The sequence below is a fragment of the Aphanomyces astaci genome (assembly GCF_000520075.1).
Source record: "Aphanomyces astaci strain APO3 unplaced genomic scaffold supercont1.53, whole genome shotgun sequence".
NCBI classification, from domain to species: domain Eukaryota; phylum Oomycota; class Saprolegniomycetes; order Saprolegniales; family Verrucalvaceae; genus Aphanomyces; species Aphanomyces astaci.
Window position 1 is genome coordinate 128,136 of NW_009798316.1, and position 19,228 is coordinate 147,363.

A 19,228-nucleotide genomic window follows, 5' to 3' on the forward strand; every position below is an offset into this window, starting at 1 on the left:
GCCGTTCAACCCAGCTCTGCGACGAATGCGATTGAGCAACATGATGCTCTTGTACAATTTTAGAGTGCGCCGTACTGGGATTAGTCAAATTCGCTCAACACTTTTTGTTGAAACTGCGTGACATCCTTATTGAATTGTAAAATATAATCACACCAGGATTTGATATCCTAGCTGCTCTACATGTCCTTGGCATAATAAATTTTCAATATGACATATATGGTGACAGTTCCTAATTTAACTCAAAAATAGGAACATTTTAACTTCTATTGAATTTTGGAGCTAACATAAGGACTAATTTACCTAGTTAAGAGCTTGATTGTATATAAATATGAATTTTTTTAGTGAAATGTCATGAAATTCAATTTAATTGTTCCTACTTAGGGACCAATCCTAATTAGAACATGTGACTACTTGTCCACAAGCTTTGCCAAAATTGCAAGTAGAACTTGATCCATCTTGTTTTGTCGTTCCTGACGAGCCGCATCAATAGCTTCTTCTCGTTGAACACGTTCCTCGGTACGTACACGTTCACGCTCTTCTCTCGCCGCTTCCATGGCTACCATGGCCTCGAACATTGCCTGCCGAGCATCCCGTTGTTCGAAAATCAGGCGTCTCTTGATTGCCTCGTTTTCCGCTGAATCCGTCAGAATTTCGTCGATCCGGCGTCGTCGCTGAGCGGTCTGACTCAACACAGTCGCAGGAGCAGCGCTTGACAGAGCGACGAGCTCTGTTGGGCTAAGCCCAGTTCGTGGAGTTGCAAACACGGTGGCACTATGCACGGCGGGAGCAGCACAGATGGCTGCATGAGGTGTCGATGGTTCGCTTCTGGACGTCGGGTCGCTTGGGTGGGAGCTTGTATCACTTTCGTTGTTGTTGTCGGACTCCAAATCGGCAACGGACATGCGGGACTCAATCATGCTGTTGATACGTTTGGCACGTACGACGTCATGTGGACAGGATGGGTCACCAGTGGGCTTGCGGACGTTGCGCAGCACCTTGTACTTGCGTCGCATGCTGTCAACATCGCGAGGGATCCACCCGGACTCTTGGGCGGCGCGTGAGTTGTACTCGGTCTGCACTTGTACTCGGTCTGCACTTCTTCCCAGTGGTTTCCACCCAGCGGCAAGTGTTTCTCAATACAGTCCAGTAATATTTGAGTCTCTGGAGAGCTCCATCCTTTGCCTCTTCCTCTTGGTCCCATAAGAATCAACAATGATACAGTAACAAGGACGAAGTATTTTACTCTTTAAAACCACTGATTTCTAGCCAATGATATGTTGGTATATACTCCGGTTTCTGTGAACCCATCTTTGTGTCAGCGAAATTTAATTCATGTTTTGCCCGGATAATTTCGAGCCAGTGCTGGCGCAAATTATAGTTTGCGCCGGAGCCATCCATTGGATGGCTTCGGAAACCGGCATTGGTTATGATGAGCAATGCCATTACCTCCCTTCGTCAAGCTGCGGAGTGGGGCATGGGCGCCGTCGAGAAAGTGTACAGACAACTGCTTCTGCCGTTACCGTTCAACCCAGCTCTGCGACGAATGCGATTGAGCAACATGATGCTCTTGTACAATTTTAGAGTGCGCCGTACTGGGATTAGTCAAATTCGCTCAACACTTTTTGTTGAAACTGCGTGACATCCTTATTGAATTGTAAAATATAATCACACCAGGATTTGATATCCTAGCTGCTCTACATGTCCTTGGCATAATAAATTTTCAATATGACATATATGGTGACAGTTCCTAATTTAACTCAAAAATAGGAACATTTTAACTTCTATTGAATTTTGGAGCTAACATAAGGACTAATTTACCTAGTTAAGAGCTTGATTGTATATAAATATGAAATTTTTTAGTGAAATGTCATGAAATTCAATTTAATTGTTCCTACTTAGGGACCAATCCTAATTAGAACATGTGACTACTTGTCCACAAGCTTTGCCAAAATTGCAAGTAGAACTTGATCCATCTTGTTTTGTCGTTCCTGACGAGCCGCATCAATAGCTTCTTCTCGTTGAACACGTTCCTCGGTACGTACACGTTCACGCTCTTCTCTCGCCGCTTCCATGGCTACCATGGCCTCGAACATTGCCTGCCGAGCATCCCGTTGTTCGAAAATCAGGCGTCTCTTGATTGCCTCGTTTTCCGCTGAATCCGTCAGAATTTCGTCGATCCGGCGTCGTCGCTGAGCGGTCTGACTCAACACAGTCGCAGGAGCAGCGCTTGACAGAGCGACGAGCTCTGTTGGGCTAAGCCCAGTTCGTGGAGTTGCAAACACGGTGGCACTATGCACGGCGGGAGCAGCACAGATGGCTGCATGAGGTGTCGATGGTTCGCTTCTGGACGTCGGGTCGCTTGGGTGGGAGCTTGTATCACTTTCGTTGTTGTTGTCGGACTCCAAATCGGCAACGGACATGCGGGACTCAATCATGCTGTTGATACGTTTGGCACGTACGACGTCATGTGGACAGGATGGGTCACCAGTGGGCTTGCGGACGTTGCGCAGCACCTTGTACTTGCGTCGCATGCTGTCAACATCGCGAGGGATCCACCCGGACTCTTGGGCGGCGCGTGAGTTGTACTCGGTCTGCACTTGTACTCGGTCTGCACTTCTTCCCAGTGGTTTCCACCCAGCGGCAAGTGTTTCTCAATACAGTCCAGTAATATTTGAGTCTCTGGAGAGCTCCATCCTTTGCCTCTTCCTCTTGGTCCCATAAGAATCAACAATGATACAGTACAGTAACAAGGACGAAGTATTTTACTCTTTAAAACCACTGATTTCTAGCCAATGATATGTTGGTATATACTCCGGTTTCTGTGAACCCATCTTTGTGTCAGCGAAATTTAATTCATGTTTTGCCCGGATAATTTCGAGCCAGTGCTGGCGCAAATTATAGTTTGCGCCGGTTTCCGAAGCCATCCAATGAACAATTAGTACTAGTATTAATTGGAATAAAGAATCTGGCTAAAATAAATACAAGTCAGTATACATAATCCAGGTGAAGTTTAGAAACGCTCTTGGAAACTCGAAGTATATAGAACGGCTAACATCCCGCCACAATTTCAGCCAATGAAATTTATTTCGCCTCGATTTGGTGGAGTTTCATTGGCTCCCTCCAAATTGAGCCCCCACATTGCGATTTTGTTGGTCCAGCGCATCATCATGGCGAAGAAGCAACCGAAACAAGTACGCCGACGACTCCTCCGTGAGTGTCATGTCATACCGTGAGTAGGAGAAGCGGAAGCGCGAGGAAGTCGAGGAAGAAGGAGAAGAGGAAGACCGCCATTATGACTTGGACGAATCCGTTCAAGACGCCGCTCCTGCGGTGACGAAGATTGAGCCCCTCATCATCCAAGGTCGGGAATTGAAGGAAGGTGAACCGGGCACTCTCACGGGCCGCCCTCTGCGTCTGTTTGCGGACGGCATCTTTGACTTGTTCCATTTCGGGCATGCGCGTGCGTTACAACAATGCAAGCAGGCCTACCCGAACGTGTCCCTCTTGGTAGGAGATATCCCATTCAACTACCTTCGGATACCTTACAAACGATGTGTGCATGCAGGTGGGCGTATGCAGCGACGAAGTGACCCATCGCTTGAAGGGTCAAACCGTCATGACGGAAGATGAGCGGTACGAGTCCGTGCGCCACTGCAAATGGGTCGACGAAGTCATCGAAGACTCGCCATGGGTGTTAACAGAAGCATTTTTGGACGAACACAACATCGACTTTGTCTGTCACGATGCCATTCCGTACACAGACACGAGCGGCACTGCCGGCGACTCTGGTATGTTCCTCCTCGGTATGCTTGCGTCGTCCCCCTCTCATGAAGGGTGGTGTTGGTGATGCAGGGGACGTGTACGGCCACATCAAAGCGATCGGCAAGTTCCACGAAACGACCCGCACGGAAGGCATCTCCACGAGCGACTTGATCATCCGCATCATCAGCGAATACGACACGTTCATCCGTCGCAACTTGAAGCGCGGGTACTCGGGGAAGGCGATGAACGTGCCGTTCCTAAAGGAGAAGGCGATCCAAATCGACATGGCCATGGACAAAGTCAAGCACGACATCGACGTGGTCGTGCACAACTTCCTCGGGAAGGCCGAAGACGCGCAGCACTCGTTCCTCAACATGTTCTCCAAGGACGGCGCCCTCCGCACCGGCCTCCGCAAGCGCCGAAAGATCCTGCAGGAAAGCCTCAAGGACATGGCTCGTGAAGGTCTCTGCTAAGCCGCGCGGCCTCATATACACCCATCCTTTTCATGTTCCTCCCTCTATGGATTCTCACTTTATGGCAAAGATCCGAGTTGCTGGAATTTATCCAATCAGAATCTCAGATTCAAACGAGCCAATCAACAAACTGCAAAACGATTTATTATCCAATCAAATAACGTGGTGGAATGTCCATCGACCCAATCAGAGGCCGCCATTCTCGCGTTTCAAGAAGAATGCTTTGAAACCACAGCGCGGACGAAATCCGTGTCGGGGTCGATTGGACTAAGCGAGAAGAGAATGCCGTCGAGGTGGCGGCGGAAGATGTCGGCTGCCTCGCGCGGACATCCTGCTTTCAAGAAGTCCACGCCTGCATAGAATGCCTCGTTCGAACTGCATTGCAAGGACGGCACTGCAACGTCCCAAGGCGGATTCAACTCGTGGAGGCGGCGGCACGCGTCGTCAAAGGTCAACCGTCCTTCAATCACGGCACTCGCATGTTCCCGACGACGCACCAAGTCGCGCCACGCCTCTGCCGCGCGCTTGTATGCCACTTTAGGATTTACCTCAGTTGCGAATATCGACTTGGCATCCATTTCTCGAGCAAGAAAAGCCGCCGTAGTGGCCACCACCTTGAGGCTCTCAAACTGCAAGTAGTGCAATGGCGAGAGAAATTCGGCAATGGCATCTCGCGCCATACCCATCGCACGTATGGTGGACGGCGACTTCCCCGCGACGAGCATCTGCTCTTTTGCGTTGTCGAGATTTCGTTCCAGGGCCGTTTCTAATGCCATCGCTGCCTTCAAGTCCTCCGCCGCAATCGTCTTCTTACAAGTCTCGCATCGCCAGGTACTACCGGTGCACAAAGCCCATGCATTGTCACATCGCGGACACTCTAACGGCCGACACACGTCTTTGCCCATGCAGCGGGCGCACGTACAGTCGAAGTACTTCGTGCGACGCAACTCAGCTTGGCGAGCACTCCGGATCATTTCTGGCGCGGCTGAAGTGTACGAGAATTCAATCGCGGCTCCGGTGGGAATGTCTCGTGTCGCCACTTACTCCAGTCGACCCGACGTACTGCTGTAGTGAACATTAGGGGAGCACGAATTCTGGGCCTTGGATGCAACTCGAAACACGGCGGAGGGGGGGAGATCGTCGGACTGGTTGGGGTGGAGTGCTGACATCACGGTGTCGCCTATGCCTGGGTCGGCTGCGCGGAACGCGTGTGCATTAACTTGCGAGATCAACAACAAGTGCGCCGCCAAGGACGGAGACATCTCACCGCCCCATACTCGGGCGCGTGTACACATCGTTTCAGCCAAATTAACGAAAGTAAGAGCCTCAGGGGAATCGAGCGGCGGATGGTACAGTTCCAGGACAGCGGCGCGCGTTGCTGCGTCGGCATGGACGTACGCGGCAAGAAAACAGTAGTCGGTTTTGTTGGGACATACAAGCAATGGCATTTCGGCGAGCACGAGGTCCCCGACAGAGAAAGGTCGGGTGGCGCGAAGGACCTTGCCGAGGGGTGTATGGGTGTCCGTCACTTCAACTCCGTCCAAGTATTCACCCACACGATGCAGTCGCCAGGATGGAGAAGTTTGATTCATGGCATTTCGTGCAAGACGAAGATGCTGCTGTCCGCGAGTGCGGCAGTACGCTTTGTGTTTCGGCCATTCCGCACGTTGACATGCACGTCCACAGTACGACACGTTCTCGCAAGTTCCGCAGAGAAGGAGTCGACGCGTGTCATGTCCGCAGTGGTCGCACGGGTAGGAAGGCGGTTCCATGGAGCGCACTGGCACCGCCGCCCCTTCCCACGTGGGACGTGGACTGGTCAACGGATGCATCTGAAAATCCAACTCTTCGCGCGCGCGCTGTCAAATTCAAAAGTAAGGATCCATTCTCCTTGTCATTATTGGTGGGTTTTTGTTTTAATTTTGACCAATGGGTGAACGTTCCAAACGGTGGGTTTTGGACAGAATCAATCGTGTTTATTATTTGAAGCAGACGTCTGGAACTGCACCAATCACGATGCATTATTGGCCACGGGCTATCGAGAACCAGAGGACAACCACAGCGCCATGTCGTCCAAACGTCGCAATGAACATGCGCAACTGCGGCGTGAAGAGTACGAGTCCATTATGGATGACGAAGGGTCAGCAGAATCTGGTGGGCTAGCTCGTGCTTCCGACGAAGCCATCTCCAAGCGCCGTATCGTCACCGCCCGTGGCAGTAAACGCTCGGCGACATCTGCCGCACGGACGACGTCAGTCCCTTCTCCCGTACGTATGCTAGTGTTTTCCTTGTTGTTGTTCATGTTTCTATCCAGGCGAAACCATTTGCCGCAGCACTCAGCACACCGGCGTCAACTTCCTCGTCGTCTACCACCAATCCATTCGCTGTATTTGGAGGCCTCACAACTCCGGTGCCACCAGCTGCCTCAGCGAACCCGTTTGCTGCGTTCAAAGGCCTCACGTCAACGACCCCCGCTCCTTCCGCGACCTCGTCGTTCACAGCCCCTTCCTCTGGATTCCAAGGCATCCTTCCTCCATCGACAACGGCAGCAGCGCCATCGACCACGGCAGCAGCACCATCGACCGTGTCCTCGAAGAAGAAAGGACTGACGTTTCCGTGGATCAAAGCCAAAGTCGCCCAGAAATCCCGCGACGAGGCGCGTGCGACGTGCTTGGAGCTGCTGAACAAGGAGTTTTATGCGTTTGTGCAGCAGCAAGTCGTTGAAAACCCCATGGCGCTGTGGACGACAGCGATCCACGTGAGGCATTTTCCCTTTTCGACTCTCTTCAACGAGGATTTTGCCCAATGCTATTTGTTTTGTTTGTATTCCTTAGGAATACATCCATCACGTGGAGAGCGTCGAGACGGATCTGGACGTGTTGTACGGTCCTGCGCCGCCTTCCGCCGGGAAACCTCTGTCGTCGTCGGACGCTGGATTCACATTTGGCGTCCAAACGCCGTCCGCCACAACGTTACCCACTCCACCATCGCACAAGGCGGTATCTGGATTCACATTTGGCGCCAACCCCCCCGCAGGATTCACATTTGGAGCCACAAACGACACGCCAATTGGGATTCCAGCGTCCGCCGCCACCCAACCCCCAGTCGTGGTTGAAGCTGCCACCAAGTCGTCTGCGCTCAACTTTGGACAACCATCTGCGACCATCATCGCATCGAGTGAACCTACGAAGCCGACGGCGTCGGGCTTTCATTTCGGCGCTCCTGCCGCTTCTTTGTCGTCACCTTCTCCGTTTGAATTTGGCAAAAGCCCGTCATCCGTTACTGGGTTTACTTTTAGCCAATCAGCGACCTCCGAACCATCGAAACCGCCCGCTTCTGGCTTTTCGTTCAACTTGGCTCCTAGTACTACTAGTAGTAGTACTACTACTTCAACTACTATTACTCCAAGTACCCAAACCAACGACGACGACGACGACGACGAAAACGTGGGTCGCGAAGAAGCCACGGTGATTCTCAAGGTACGATCTACTAGTTAGTGTATGTACTAGTAGTAGTAGTCGTCGTCGCTAGTACTACTAACTATGATTCGAGGGCAGAGCGACTCGGAAGCGGACGAAGTAGTGTTGTTTGAAGAAGCATTGGTGCGGCTGCGGCAGTTCAAAGCGGCGGACAAGGCATGGGCGGACTTGGGGTCGCATCCGCTTAAGCTCCTACATAACAAATCCACCGGCGCTACCCGGTAGGACGGGATGATGATCACACGGAGATGGTGATTGTATGGATATAGCATTGTGATCCGCAACTCGATTGGCAAGATCATGCTGAACGCGGGACTGTTTGCTGGCATGACGGTGCAGACAAAGCCCAAGAGCGTGCTCCTTCCGCTCATGCACGAAGGCAAGATCGCCAACTTCCTCTTTGGCATCCTGCCCGCGCGTATCCCCGAGTTCAAGGCCCAGCTCGACCAACATGTGCCCAAGTAATAGTATACCGTTCATGTGTGCTGCTGCAACGGTTTGACGTCGTCAATTGCGACAGCTTCCTTACCTCCCGTCGTGGCATTTCAAATCGCCGTTACAATGCAAGAAGGACCATGGTACAGACGTGTACCGTAATGGCGACAGGGGCGAGAGAGACCATTGCACGCTGCAAGTGAATCTGGTCGTCACGTAGTAGTACTATGTATATATAAGGTGAGAGGGTTAGACCCGCGAGGACGAGCACTTCACATGCAGAGGACGAGGAATGGACTACAGATCGCTGAAGAGTCGAGCGTAGACGTTGATGATGAACGCTAGAACGAGCGACTTGGCGCCGCTGTCCGGCACGCCATTGCGTTCCATGGCGTCCTTCATCGCTCGGAGGAGTTCATCAGTCGAGGAAGGATGCAGCATCCCTCCAGAGTTTTCGCGTTCAATCGCGCGCCACAGCTCATCAATGTTGTCTTGGCCAGACGAAGTGGGTGATGATGATGTCGACATGTCGGGGTAAAAATGGAACTCCGTGGATATGTCATGACGACGACCACATATCCCGTTATATGAACACGTAAGGTATGGCTCTTTCCAATATTTAAATTATGACATACAAAGTACAAGACAATGGCTGCATTATTAATACTCACGACCAAATTTGGGTTCAGGATATGCTGAAGTTGCACTTGACCAAGTTCAACCCATGGAGGTGCCACGGGATCTCATCCGCCACCATACGCGTCGCAAGATGGGTGAGGAAGCCAGGAAGGCCGCCTTCGTACATGAAACCACGCTAGGAAACCCTGCTAATGCTACGTCATGTCCACTTGAGCATTTCATGCACACGTCGCATAACCTGCTCCGAGCGCTCTGCGCATCCTTCGTGTTGCCGCCTTCAAAGCACGATCTTCATGGGATGAACTCGCAGTATAAGCATTGTACAAAGTTTGGATATTACAGTGATAAGTTAAAGGGATTCAATGCATTGGCGGTGGTCGGCGGCGTTGACCATGGGGCCGCCGAATCGAAAGTACGATATCAGGGGGATGCCCATCAACTGCTCGACGAATGACCGCATCTCGCTTCGACTCAACTTGCCGTCGCCGTCCGTGTCGAACTCGTCGAAGTCGTTGTCAAAGTCAAATGGTTCCACTTGGCCGCCGTGGGCTTCAATGGCGCAGGACAGGAGGCTCACAAAGTACTGCGCCGTGTGTTTCTCCAGGACGCCCTTGCCGTTCGGGTCCAGCGCCATCCACATGTCGGCAATGCAATCGTCGACGATCGTCTTGATCTGGTTCATCTCGTCCGTTGGTCTGGCGGGAGTTGTGTCACGATCGCAGCGAATTCGGAAGTGTAACGTGATGGTGCGAGTTCTCTCGCCAGGTCGTGGATATAGCATGGCCAGTATCCATCAATTTAGTGCCATCTACATACAAACCCCAAGCCAAATATGCACAAAATCGATGGATGTGGGCCTTGCCATCGGTTTGGTGACATGTCACTGTTTTTATTTCGAAATTGACCAACGAGCCAATCACAGCACGACGACATAAACCAACATTCCAACGGGGGTTTGCGTTGCATGGGAATGCTGATGAGTAATTTGAACAATTCAACCCAAATCCGGTAAATGCAATGCTATATATACAAAATATATGCCAAATTAATGAGTATACGTAAGAATCAGTCAGGATTGTATTTGAAAATATTGATGAATATAGTCAAATGTATCGCTTACCTTTGCACGGGTATATATAAACATAAGAAAGGGGGTATATTAGTACTCGTTGGACACCGAGCAATTCCCCGTCAATTAAAGGTGAGGCCCTGTTGTTTTTCTCGAAATACCACTTCACATGTCTATGAGGGATTTAAGCCATCCGGATACTGGTCCGTAGCCCTGTAACTTGGGGACGAGGACATATAATGCTAAATCCCTGGGATTATACATACCTGCATTACCAGTGGTTGGCTACTACTCCGAGTTACCACTAAGATGCACTTAACCCCGAGTAAGAGGTGAGGCGACCAATTTCTGAGAAAAGAAGCAGTGGATAGTTCTACTGTTATTCGGGGAATTGTACAGTACTTTGACACTGGTCGAACAACTTCAAGTTACAGTAAAGATGCCATAAATTACTACCGGTAGTACAGTATTCCAATCGCATATACTTCTTTGTTCAATGCTACTGTTTGGGCTCTCAGCTTCAGGGAAGTTTTGGCAGCACCAGTCAGTTGGATACAGGTATTGATTGTGCTGTCAATAATAACAGTGATCTTAATACAGTGTAAGAGTGATCTTGCAAATGAAATGACACAGTGAGACATTTCGGTGCACGCACTGGAGAAATTTCAGTCTTAATATATTTCCAGTCAGAAATTCGGATTGGACAAACCTTTACACACTCACAACCATTGCAGTTGGTCAAGCAGGCCCATCGCTTCACGATCCAACATGATGTAAAATCTTATAAAGGAGTTATTCTCCACTCGACGATATCACGTACAGAACTCAAATGACACCGCCGGTAGCATGACGTTCCAAGGAGTTGATAGTTGGTGAAGTCGCTGATTTGCTGCCACTTGAATATTCCAATACAATGATTGGACAGAGATAATCGGAATATTCACATTTGCAAAATCACACTATTACACACATATGGGGGTGTATGACAGTAGTACTAGTATGAAGCAATACAAAATGTAATGACGCAGTGTCACAGAAATAGACCGTGAAAGTTGCATGAATTATGAGCATATCGTTGAACAGTTGGCAGTGTCAGTTATGTCAGGTCGTAGCGGTGTCACGCGACCCTTCAATTGCTTCGCACCGACTTTTTGGTGCTGTCGTAACGCCTGGTGACGGTTCAGGGGTGCAGTGTTTCATTGGTTCGCCCGGTATCTTTAGGTTTTATCACGATTATGGAGTTGGCAAATGTCATCATAACGTTACCAGGAGGGTGCTGGAAATGACCAAACCAGCGAAACTCAAATGCATTGGCAGCATACCACGCAGCTCGATCGCACTAGGTCTTATCATACCTGATAGACACACTAGGGGCTGAGGACATTCGATTGGCCATTCGACAAGGCGCAACGACCTGGAACGCATGGTGTAGTGACTTCACCTCAAAACTGTTCTAATGGACTTGACATTGAATTGTGAGAAATTTTAATAACCAATTAACATAATAATAAAACATTGCTTCAAATATGACTTCATAATTTATGATCAACTTTGTTAGCAAACTTAGAAAGCTTAGGGAGATGCGGGAACAGGACACAAACACATCACTATGAAGAAATAAGGGCCCTTGACTCCTTCGGATCATGGAGTGCCATTGTCCAGGGGATATATATGCAATTTTATTCAAGTTGTCACGTGCGAGTCAACCAGGAACTGAATCTGCCACGCAATCAAACGACCTGTGCATGCGCGCGACAGTTCCATATTATTATTCGCTTACAGTTAAACATCTTTATGTCGATATTTGTATTATGTATGTGTATTTGTTGTATTCATCTCCATAATTATTTACGTTTTGCACAAACGATTTATTTATATATCCTGCAGATTGTGCATGTGAACATGCAAGAAAGGCGCGATGCAGGTCAGCGATTTCTCAATGCATACTGCACAACGGGTCACGAAACTCTCCATTCCTCATAACAACAACCAGTACTATCAAGAACACCTTATTGCATGTCTCCTGAATCAACAGCTGCAGAGACAGACAAGTTCGAACTTGGCAAATTCGTCGTATTTCAAGAACAAGCGTGTACATGCGGGTAAGATGCCTCATGCCAGAGAGAGATGTGTATGCGCAGACAATGCTGCATAGGCTGAGCTAGTAATGGTATGTCTATCTAGTAGTAGTAGTAGTAGTATTGCTGTAAGTATTACACAGCTCGAGAAAAGTGTCCTCAAAGTCGCCCATTTTCGATATTTGCGCATGTCGACATGTCCGTGTACCACAATAGCATGCACATGCGCAATAAAAATATATCATCCGCAAATGAAATGAAGTATCCGGAACTGCTCAGTTTTCAATTTGAAATGGCGTGAAGTTTCTGAATGCAAGCACCACACTTGCAGAGAGCGATAGAAAGCGTGTCAGTACAGCAGCCAATGTCACTCTCCAACAAGTTGGATGACTGCGAAGAAAGTCTAGATATTGCTTCGCCAACCATGAATGCCTCGATTTTGGCCAGTGTACTAGCTTTTGCAGTGGTACATATGTGCGTTAAAGGTGACATATACGGTTTTTATGATTAAAATGGCTTTAATCCTTCGTCCATTTCGGTAAACACATGACGTTACCTTCATCAATAGGATTACTACCGGTATACTAAGAGTATTAATACTATTATAATAGTACTATTTTAATACAGTACTTCGAAGTAGTAGAGATGTTGAAATGTCTCATCGGTCGCAGCCTCAATAATAATGAGCTCGTAGGATTGTATAATACGTGCTCGTATAGCAAGGGGCAACGTTATCGCCTCGAGTAGTGCTCCGGTGCAAGTGTTTTTGTCCTGTTAACGTAAACGTGGTGGTATTATAACGTCACCGTTTATTTAGTTTAACGTTATGTTAATTTCTACACCGAGTAAAACGTACTAATAACCCAGCCGACCCATTCGTGGGCACGCCAAGAGCTTCCGAGAGCGAGTCGGCGAGACATACACCTGGTTTTGCGCCGGCCAAGACGCCGGCAATGGCAAAGCCAAACGAACGAACGATCGACACTAGACTGTCTACGGTCATACCGGCGTCATGGAAAGCAGACGACCGTCCAACTGCCGGCGAAAGGTGCTCGAGCCAGCCCTGGAGTCGCCGAAGACAGCAATGCATGCAAACCCTCGATCCACGACTTGTTAGGCTAGGCATAGCCCGGACGAGAACGGATCGACCACCACCACCGCTCTCTGCATGACGAGGTTGGTGGGATGTGTACATCCGGATAAAGTTACGTTTAAGCGTTTCGTACCCATTGAGTGCCATTCCGAATATTTAGGGTGCGTCTAAAATTTTAAAAACAACACATCAAAACGAAGTGATGAGATGCTATTTTTGGAAGCAAAGATAGCTAACAAAGTTGATCAATTTGGATGTTATATTTGACACAGACACTTTCAAAGCCACACAAGATGAGCCAATGTATACCGACCAGTCCGAGACTCTATCCGCGTGTTCACGAGCATTATCTCTACATAATGACGTATCATACAGGTCGCTACGAGGTATATTCATCGAGTTATTTACTTAAAAGTAGTTTATACTTGCGTTTTTTGCTACTTTTAGGACTCATCGCTCACGCTACAAAGTTGCAATCGTCATATTTCTAGCTCTAAACGATAGCCTGCGACTAAGTTTGCAATATCTACATTAATTACACCGCTCGCAGGCAAGCCGTTAGAGAGATATTCGATATGCGGGAACTGGAGAGAAAAACTCATCAGATCACGAAGTTATGGGTCTGCCGCCCGTCGCAACAAGTTCGTGATGGGCGAAACCATTCGAAAGGCGGGACTTCGCGCCGTCAAGCAGTGCCGCGCGATGACTTGGGCCGACGCCGAGCGTTTTATTTCGTCGCGCCTCCTTGTTAACGGTTCTTGATCGGTGTCAGGGCTACAGCATCTCCAGCGCCACCCTGGCCGCGTAGTACTTCGAACGACCTGCCTTTGACAGGCTTCCGCGTGTGCCACGTCAGCTGCACGCACTGGGTGTTAAAGTGGTCAATTACGACCATAGAACGTTGAAGGTCAGCTATGCAGTCGTACGAGGAGTCCCGCGTCGAGTCGACGGTGGCGGTGGTCGTGACCCCCACCATCGATGCGTTTACTTCACCTGGCTGCATCCTGCTGGTGTATGCAGACAGCCGCGTGCGGGAACGTCATGGCTTGTACGAGTTCGCTATGACTGAGAGGACGGAGATGTATGGCCCCGCTTCCAACGACGTCGGCCTCGTGGTGCACCCACTTGCAGACGGAGATGCCGTCGTCGCGTAGTCACTGGGTACTGCTATAATATGTATGAGAAATGCATCAAAAACTCGTGTAACCGTCGTTGTCACACTAAATGCCGTTGTCACACTAAATGCCGTTGTCACACTAAATTCTGTTGATACGGATGTAGTACTAGCTTGTACTGCATTATTCATCTACCAGTAACAGTTATTATTGATGGTATTAATAGTATATACGTTGTCCTACTGTTAACCATGACCCATGGTTGAATAGTGTAAGCCACATACGTCTACGCAGTAGTAGATTTGACCCTGAATTAGTGTGCGTTACCGGTGGGGCTTGTCTGGGCCCTTTATTGACGGCAACGTGACGGACACGTGCTCGGCCGAGGTGGGGCGCGTGGGGGAGTGGACGGCGGCGGCCATGTCGCCCTTGGAGGACGCGGCCTTGACGAGGCGGTCCTTGTGCCTGGCCGAGTGTCGGCGGCGGTGGCCATCGAACCACGGGTGTTCTGCCACGTCATAGATGGTCGGTCTGTTCTCTGCATCTTCGGTCAGCATGGCCTGGAGCAGCGCCTTGGCATGGGCAGAGTACGCCGCGTCCGCCACCGCTCTGTGCATCGCCGCCACGTTCTATCAAAAATACCATCCGGTTCACCATCTGGTTGGTTTTTCAACATAGTCGATTTGATCCAAATTTGGGGAGGGGTGCAATCGAATCGCCCGATCCACAATTGATCTGATTGGTTGAATTTCATTGAGAAGGTTTTGATTGGCTAGTAATTTTGAGCTCGTCTGAAGTAGCCAATCAAATCGATTTAAATACCAACGAAATTTCACTCGAAAGCACAATATTTCAAAATTATAATATCCCATTACCTCGTGCAGCAACGTGTCAAAGTGTGTGCGGTCGCCCAACACGTCGAGGTGGTACGCTGTCATCCACGTCTTGAGAAAGAATGTGTTGCCAAGGAGGAGCTAGGTACGACGTGACAACCCCATGCTATACGTAGATATAGCAGCATGGCGACATACTACTAGTAGCTACTAGTACGTTCGTGACCTACCTCGAGCAAGATGCACCCAATGCTCCAGACATCAGCCTTTTGGCCGTCATATTGGTCGTGCAAGAGCATCTCTGGGGCAAAGAAGCCGGGGCTGCCGCAGAAATCAGTCAGTGGCGTTGTGCCCACCTTGGCACACAACCCAAAGTCCACAATCTTGACCATGTAGTTGTCGTGCGTAAATAATATGTTTTCCCTACCATCATGCTCATATATATATTTATGTAGATAAATATATCGTGATATACGGTTTCAAGTCGCGGTGGCAATAGCCATGCATATGCATGTGCTTGACCGCTTCGACGATCTTGAACGCAATGCGCAGCGCCGTAGCTTCCGACACTCCCTCTATCCATCAACAGCATGATCATTCACATCATCATGGTCATCAACAGCATGATCACTGCTGCCATGGATACTAATATTCGTACGTACTGTCATGGGGACCGAAGAAGTCGAACAAGTCCTTGCCGCCGCGCTCCGTGACCAAGTAGATGAACTTGGACGTGTGAATGACATGCTTGACGCTGAGAAGACTCGGATGTCTTAATGCTGGGTCGGACAAGGCAGAGATCTCCGAGTGAACGCGGACCAGCGCCGTGATGTCGTTGAGCTTGCTCTTGTTTATGGCCTTGAGGGCCAACGTTACAACAACGTTGTCCACCGTTGGCGACGACGACGACGGGGTGGCGTGGGGCAGTTGTAGTCCAGTACTAGTAGTACTAGTAGTACTAGCTGACGAAGCTACTGCGTTGCGGCTGCAAGCGTACACGGCTGCGTACTGGCCTTCGCCGAGGGTGCCGTGGATTGTGTAGTCGCCCACGATGGTCACGCTTTCCATGACGTCGTGGGCTAGAGGCGGGATGAGGCTCAAGGACGAGTCGTGCTGGGGTAGGTATTCCCATAGTATGCGCTGGTTGGCTTCAAGAACTCTAATTGTATGGATTCAGTGATATATATATATATAGAAAGGTGTACTTGACATATTGAGCTTGCAGTTCGTGGACATCGAGATTGAACTGCTCGAATTCCATGTGCAGGGTTGCACACCGGTCGTTGGATGCGTGGAGTTCGTGTTGCAATCGCTACGATGACGTGATAACGTCATGAGGATGGTATGTCACCATGACAGATACATTCTTGTCAGGTGTATGTATATACCTCGACCTCAGCTTGGAATGCCTTGATGCGCTTCTCCATCTTGGCCACCTTCTTCTTGTACTTGTCCACGTCGGGTTTCCACTCTGGCAGAGTGCTCTCACTCCCTTCAATGCCATGCGATGGTTTGGGAAGGAACCAAGTCGCTATATCCCCTGGAGCCATCCGTCTCCTTGACGCCGCCTAGATGCACACTAGTATGACAGATCCCTTCGACATACTATATAGGTACTGACTGTACCACGTGCTGAGGCTTGTCCAGACATTCTTTAACCTAAGATACACACACCATGGCCCTCGGTTACCCAGCGATCCTAATACCTGGATGGATCATTACACTGGTCAGAGACGAGTTACGGGCCAGCACGTCGACCAGGTATGCCTTGGACTCGAGCACTGCTGCAAGCACCATGTCCATCGTGTGTGCATCTGGAGCTAGGAGCAGAAGCATCTCCATGGACAGGACATGTTCGGATGGTGCGTCAGTTGGTATTGCCGCTCCGTCGTCGCCGTCGCAGCTCATGGCGGGACGGACTTTCGAACCGTCGGCGGACTGGTTGAAACCACTTTGTCATGACGTTGAAATAGTGTGGTGGCGTAATTAGTGTTAGACCGTTACACCAACTCATGGATGTATTTGTAGCAATAATATAAGTATCGACCCCAGTCAGCATCGGAATGCCGATAATAACTAGCTCAAGCCCGAGGCACTTGCATGTTGTGATGAGAGCATTCGTTGCGCTATCGATTACTGTACTCCCGTAGCTGCTAACGTTGCTTTGAATTATAGACAGTACGATGAGGCTATCATCATTCACATGCAAAGTCACAAAGATAGTAGAGACACCCCCCCCCGCTTTGTGCACCAAGTACCTAATCAGTACTACCTAACAGCATGCTCATTCTCCGCCATCCATTCATACGAGCATTGTCCACTAATTGGACATACATCTCGATCTGGACATACTCAGTTCGACATATTTCAGTTCAACGATCAACACTCTGTCGGCGAAGGTCACTGGCGATCAAAATTGGGTACAAGTCGACGCTGTGGAAATTCGATAGTTAACGTTAAACATGGTCATGATAGCAGTATGTATACTAACTATACGTATACTAGTACCCTGTTGTAATCCTAATATGTACAGATATTTGCCCTACATTGTCGACCCACAAGAAACTGAAGTGTGGGTGCAAGTTTGAGCCATAAGAACCTGCTATCCGGATGTCACTGTTCTCAAAAGTCGCACCGCCAAAGCGATAACGACAAAATCAAGGTTGTGGAGCTTTTAAAGTGTCATGACTTACAGGTGTAGGTTGTTAAACCGAGGGATTGGTGACTAGAAACGTTATCCGGATGCCCTTGACCAGAAATTGCGCGATCCATGGAAGCAAGCACCTCTACACTTCTGAATCCGCCGAAACTCCATCATGGCAGACATTCCCTCCACTGAAAACAACCTCCTCTTCGCTGTGCCCAAGAAGGGTCGGTTGCACGACCACATCGTCAAGTTCCTCAATGGCGCCGGCCTCGACTACACTCGGGTACATATCTTCGTGCAAGGTCGTGCATCTGACCCCCTCGATGTATGTAGCCCCATCGATTAGACATCGCGCATTGCTCGTCGCTTCCTGTCACGATTGTGTTCTTGCCTGCATCGGACATTGCTGCGTATGTCGGCGAGGGTAACGTCGATCTCGGGATCACAGGTCAAGACATCATTGCCGAGAGCCAGACCACTGTCAACGAGCTCATGGTTCGAGCAAGTCCTTGTCCATTCTCCGTGCTGATCCCAATCATGCGTAGAACTTGGGGTTTGGCAAATGCTCGTTGTCTGTTCAGGCCCCCGTAGCCAGCGGGATCACCGATCCCTCCGTCTTGGCCGGGAAGCGCATTGTCACGTCCTTTCCAAACGTCGCGCGGGAGTACTTCAAGCAATTTGAAGTGCCCGGCAAACCCACTCGTACGTCGTCTATCGCCTCTTGGTCCTTGCATATCTATCATGTGCTTGTAGACATCAAGTATGTCGGCGGGTCCGTCGAAGCGGCCTGCGGGTTGGGTCTCGCCGACGGCATTGTCGACTTGGTGGAAACCGGCACGACTATGAAGGCGGCGGGGCTCGAGATCGTGAGCAACATCATGAAGACGGAAGCGGTGCTCATCTCGAACCCCAACACGAAGCACGGCAAGCTCGTGACCAAGATCCACCAGCGACTGCTGGGGTTCCTTTTCGCGCAGAAGTATCGCATGATCTCGTACAACATTGCGCGGGACAAGCTCCAGAAGGCCATTACGGTACGAGCGATTCCGTTATCGTAGATGAAGACTGACATGGTGGGCAGATCACCCCAGGCCGAAAAGCGCCGACGATCAACCCGCTCCTGAACGAAGACTACTGCGCGGTGTCGGCGATGGTCCCTCGCCACGACGTCGCGGATATCATGGACGACCTCCATGAGCTAGGGGCCACGGATATCTTCGTGCTCGACATTGAGAATTGTCGTGCTTAACGATACAATGTAGAATGTCATGTTATATAAGCATAAGAGTTCGCATACAGTCGGGAAGGATCGCTCATCGTCGGAAGAGTTACATCATGCATGTGGATTTGGAAGGGGTGTTACTTGTGCCATAGCCGCAGCCACCCCGCGGCCAATTTGTTGGTTTGCTCGACGGTTTGGGTCATCACTTCGATGTTGTCGCTCAGTTGCCGCAAGGACTCGTTGAAGTTCTTCATGGCACTGACATGGGCTTCGTATTCCTTGATCTCTGCGATAACCTTCCTCGACGGCGCAGCACCAGCGGCGACGGCCGCATCCTCATCGTTCACCTCCATGTTCGCACTGCAAGGAAAGCACAGATTCTC

The 19,228-nt window shown here is 49.8% G+C and overlaps 11 protein-coding genes across 13 annotated transcripts; 4 read left to right on the forward strand and 7 right to left on the reverse strand.

The window, feature by feature from the left end:
- Positions 1-407: 407 nt before the first annotated feature.
- Positions 408-2,531, reverse strand: H257_14068 (hypothetical protein; the record flags this gene model as incomplete). The annotated part of the gene is made up of 2 exons (XM_009841798.1): positions 408-1,073; positions 2,043-2,531. 2 exons carry the CDS (start codon positions 2,529-2,531, stop codon positions 408-410), a joined length of 1,155 nt encoding a protein of 384 aa, XP_009840100.1.
- Positions 2,532-3,143: 612 nt separating this feature from the next.
- On the forward strand, positions 3,144-4,374 carry H257_14069 (hypothetical protein). The gene is made up of 4 exons (XM_009841799.1): positions 3,144-3,191; positions 3,238-3,507; positions 3,566-3,788; positions 3,853-4,374. Exons 1-4 carry the CDS (start codon positions 3,168-3,170, stop codon positions 4,233-4,235), a joined length of 900 nt encoding a protein of 299 aa, XP_009840101.1. The 5' UTR covers positions 3,144-3,167; the 3' UTR covers positions 4,236-4,374.
- Positions 4,375-4,444: 70 nt separating this feature from the next.
- Positions 4,445-5,140, reverse strand: H257_14070 (hypothetical protein; the record flags this gene model as incomplete). Its single annotated transcript, XM_009841800.1, has 1 exon — positions 4,445-5,140. One exon carries the CDS (start codon positions 5,138-5,140, stop codon positions 4,445-4,447), a length of 696 nt encoding a protein of 231 aa, XP_009840102.1.
- Positions 5,141-5,275: 135 nt separating this feature from the next.
- Positions 5,276-6,007, reverse strand: H257_14071 (hypothetical protein; the record flags this gene model as incomplete). The annotated part of the gene is made up of 1 exon (XM_009841801.1): positions 5,276-6,007. One exon carries the CDS (start codon positions 6,005-6,007, stop codon positions 5,276-5,278), a length of 732 nt encoding a protein of 243 aa, XP_009840103.1.
- A 192-nt stretch (positions 6,008-6,199) lies between these two features.
- Positions 6,200-8,328, forward strand: H257_14072. Of its 2 annotated transcripts, XM_009841802.1 has the most exons (5): positions 6,200-6,502; positions 6,550-6,993; positions 7,070-7,714; positions 7,793-7,935; positions 7,984-8,328. In XM_009841802.1, exons 1-5 carry the CDS (start codon positions 6,302-6,304, stop codon positions 8,177-8,179), a joined length of 1,629 nt encoding a protein of 542 aa, XP_009840104.1. In that variant the 5' UTR covers positions 6,200-6,301; the 3' UTR covers positions 8,180-8,328. The 2 variants fall into 2 exon arrangements, with proteins under 2 accessions (XP_009840104.1, XP_009840105.1); XM_009841803.1 differs by having other exon boundaries at positions 7,070-7,935.
- H257_14073 (hypothetical protein) lies at positions 8,306-8,689 on the reverse strand. Its single transcript, XM_009841804.1, has 2 exons — positions 8,426-8,689; positions 8,306-8,374 (listed from the first exon to the last, which is right to left on the reverse strand). The coding sequence occupies exon 1, from the start codon at positions 8,675-8,677 to the stop codon at positions 8,447-8,449; it is 231 nt and encodes a 76-aa protein (XP_009840106.1). The 5' UTR covers positions 8,678-8,689; the 3' UTR covers positions 8,306-8,374; positions 8,426-8,446.
- Positions 8,690-9,098: 409 nt separating this feature from the next.
- Positions 9,099-9,516, reverse strand: H257_14074 (hypothetical protein). Its single transcript, XM_009841805.1, has one exon. The coding sequence runs from the start codon at positions 9,468-9,470 to the stop codon at positions 9,138-9,140; it is 333 nt and encodes a 110-aa protein (XP_009840107.1). The 5' UTR covers positions 9,471-9,516; the 3' UTR covers positions 9,099-9,137.
- A 4,160-nt stretch (positions 9,517-13,676) lies between these two features.
- On the forward strand, positions 13,677-14,182 carry H257_14075 (hypothetical protein; the record flags this gene model as incomplete). The annotated part of the gene is made up of 3 exons (XM_009841806.1): positions 13,677-13,782; positions 13,863-13,897; positions 13,949-14,182. The coding sequence occupies 3 exons, from the start codon at positions 13,677-13,679 to the stop codon at positions 14,180-14,182; spliced, it is 375 nt and encodes a 124-aa protein (XP_009840108.1).
- Positions 14,183-14,437: 255 nt separating this feature from the next.
- H257_14076 lies at positions 14,438-16,928 on the reverse strand. 2 transcript variants are annotated; one of them, XM_009841807.1, is made up of 9 exons: positions 16,699-16,928; positions 16,603-16,635; positions 16,365-16,544; positions 16,182-16,288; positions 15,639-16,135; positions 15,452-15,551; positions 15,207-15,399; positions 15,019-15,117; positions 14,438-14,772 (listed from the first exon to the last, which is right to left on the reverse strand). In XM_009841807.1, the coding sequence occupies exons 1-9, from the start codon at positions 16,882-16,884 to the stop codon at positions 14,467-14,469; spliced, it is 1,701 nt and encodes a 566-aa protein (XP_009840109.1). In that variant the 5' UTR covers positions 16,885-16,928; the 3' UTR covers positions 14,438-14,466. The 2 variants fall into 2 exon arrangements, with proteins under 2 accessions (XP_009840109.1, XP_009840110.1); XM_009841808.1 differs by having other exon boundaries at positions 15,019-15,399; positions 16,699-16,884.
- An 826-nt stretch (positions 16,929-17,754) lies between these two features.
- On the forward strand, positions 17,755-19,222 carry H257_14077 (ATP phosphoribosyltransferase). Its single transcript, XM_009841809.1, has 5 exons — positions 17,755-17,906; positions 17,957-18,118; positions 18,169-18,325; positions 18,377-18,657; positions 18,705-19,222. The coding sequence occupies exons 1-5, from the start codon at positions 17,793-17,795 to the stop codon at positions 18,870-18,872; spliced, it is 882 nt and encodes a 293-aa protein (XP_009840111.1). The 5' UTR covers positions 17,755-17,792; the 3' UTR covers positions 18,873-19,222.
- On the reverse strand, positions 18,862-19,220 carry H257_14078 (hypothetical protein). The gene has a single exon (XM_009841810.1). The coding sequence runs from the start codon at positions 19,196-19,198 to the stop codon at positions 18,983-18,985; it is 216 nt and encodes a 71-aa protein (XP_009840112.1). The 5' UTR covers positions 19,199-19,220; the 3' UTR covers positions 18,862-18,982.
- Positions 19,223-19,228: the final 6 nt, after the last annotated feature.

What these genes read in the sequence shown, in the direction of transcription:
- H257_14074 (XM_009841805.1), bottom strand. Translation starts at nt 9,470, where the DNA reads ATGAACCAGATCAAGACGATCGTCGACGATTGCATTGCCGACATGTGG.
- H257_14076 (XM_009841807.1), bottom strand. Translation starts at nt 16,884, where the DNA reads ATGAGCTGCGACGGCGACGACGGAGCGGCAATACCAACTGACGCACCA. An exon ending in TGGACAAGCCTCAGCACGTG is followed by an intron (nt 16,545 to 16,602) that starts GTACAGTCAGTA and finishes GTGTGCATCTAG; the next exon opens with GCGGCGTCAAGGAGACGGAT. An exon ending in TGCCACCGCGACTTGAAACC is followed by an intron (nt 15,400 to 15,451) that starts GTATATCACGAT and finishes GCATGATGGTAG; the next exon opens with GGAAAACATATTATTTACGC.
- H257_14072 (XM_009841802.1), top strand. Translation starts at nt 6,302, where the DNA reads ATGTCGTCCAAACGTCGCAATGAACATGCGCAACTGCGGCGTGAAGAG. An exon ending in CGACGTCAGTCCCTTCTCCC is followed by an intron (nt 6,503 to 6,549) that starts GTACGTATGCTA and finishes GTTTCTATCCAG; the next exon opens with GCGAAACCATTTGCCGCAGC. An exon ending in TGTGGACGACAGCGATCCAC is followed by an intron (nt 6,994 to 7,069) that starts GTGAGGCATTTT and finishes TGTATTCCTTAG; the next exon opens with GAATACATCCATCACGTGGA.
- H257_14077 (XM_009841809.1), top strand. Translation starts at nt 17,793, where the DNA reads ATGGCAGACATTCCCTCCACTGAAAACAACCTCCTCTTCGCTGTGCCC. An exon ending in CCGGCCTCGACTACACTCGG is followed by an intron (nt 17,907 to 17,956) that starts GTACATATCTTC and finishes CGATGTATGTAG; the next exon opens with CCCCATCGATTAGACATCGC. An exon ending in AGTGCCCGGCAAACCCACTC is followed by an intron (nt 18,326 to 18,376) that starts GTACGTCGTCTA and finishes ATGTGCTTGTAG; the next exon opens with ACATCAAGTATGTCGGCGGG.
- H257_14069 (XM_009841799.1), top strand. Translation starts at nt 3,168, where the DNA reads ATGGCGAAGAAGCAACCGAAACAA. An exon ending in CGAAGAAGCAACCGAAACAA is followed by an intron (nt 3,192 to 3,237) that starts GTACGCCGACGA and finishes TACCGTGAGTAG; the next exon opens with GAGAAGCGGAAGCGCGAGGA. An exon ending in ACCCGAACGTGTCCCTCTTG is followed by an intron (nt 3,508 to 3,565) that starts GTAGGAGATATC and finishes GTGTGCATGCAG; the next exon opens with GTGGGCGTATGCAGCGACGA.
- H257_14078 (XM_009841810.1), bottom strand. Translation starts at nt 19,198, where the DNA reads ATGGAGGTGAACGATGAGGATGCGGCCGTCGCCGCTGGTGCTGCGCCG.
- H257_14073 (XM_009841804.1), bottom strand. Translation starts at nt 8,677, where the DNA reads ATGTCGACATCATCATCACCCACTTCGTCTGGCCAAGACAACATTGAT.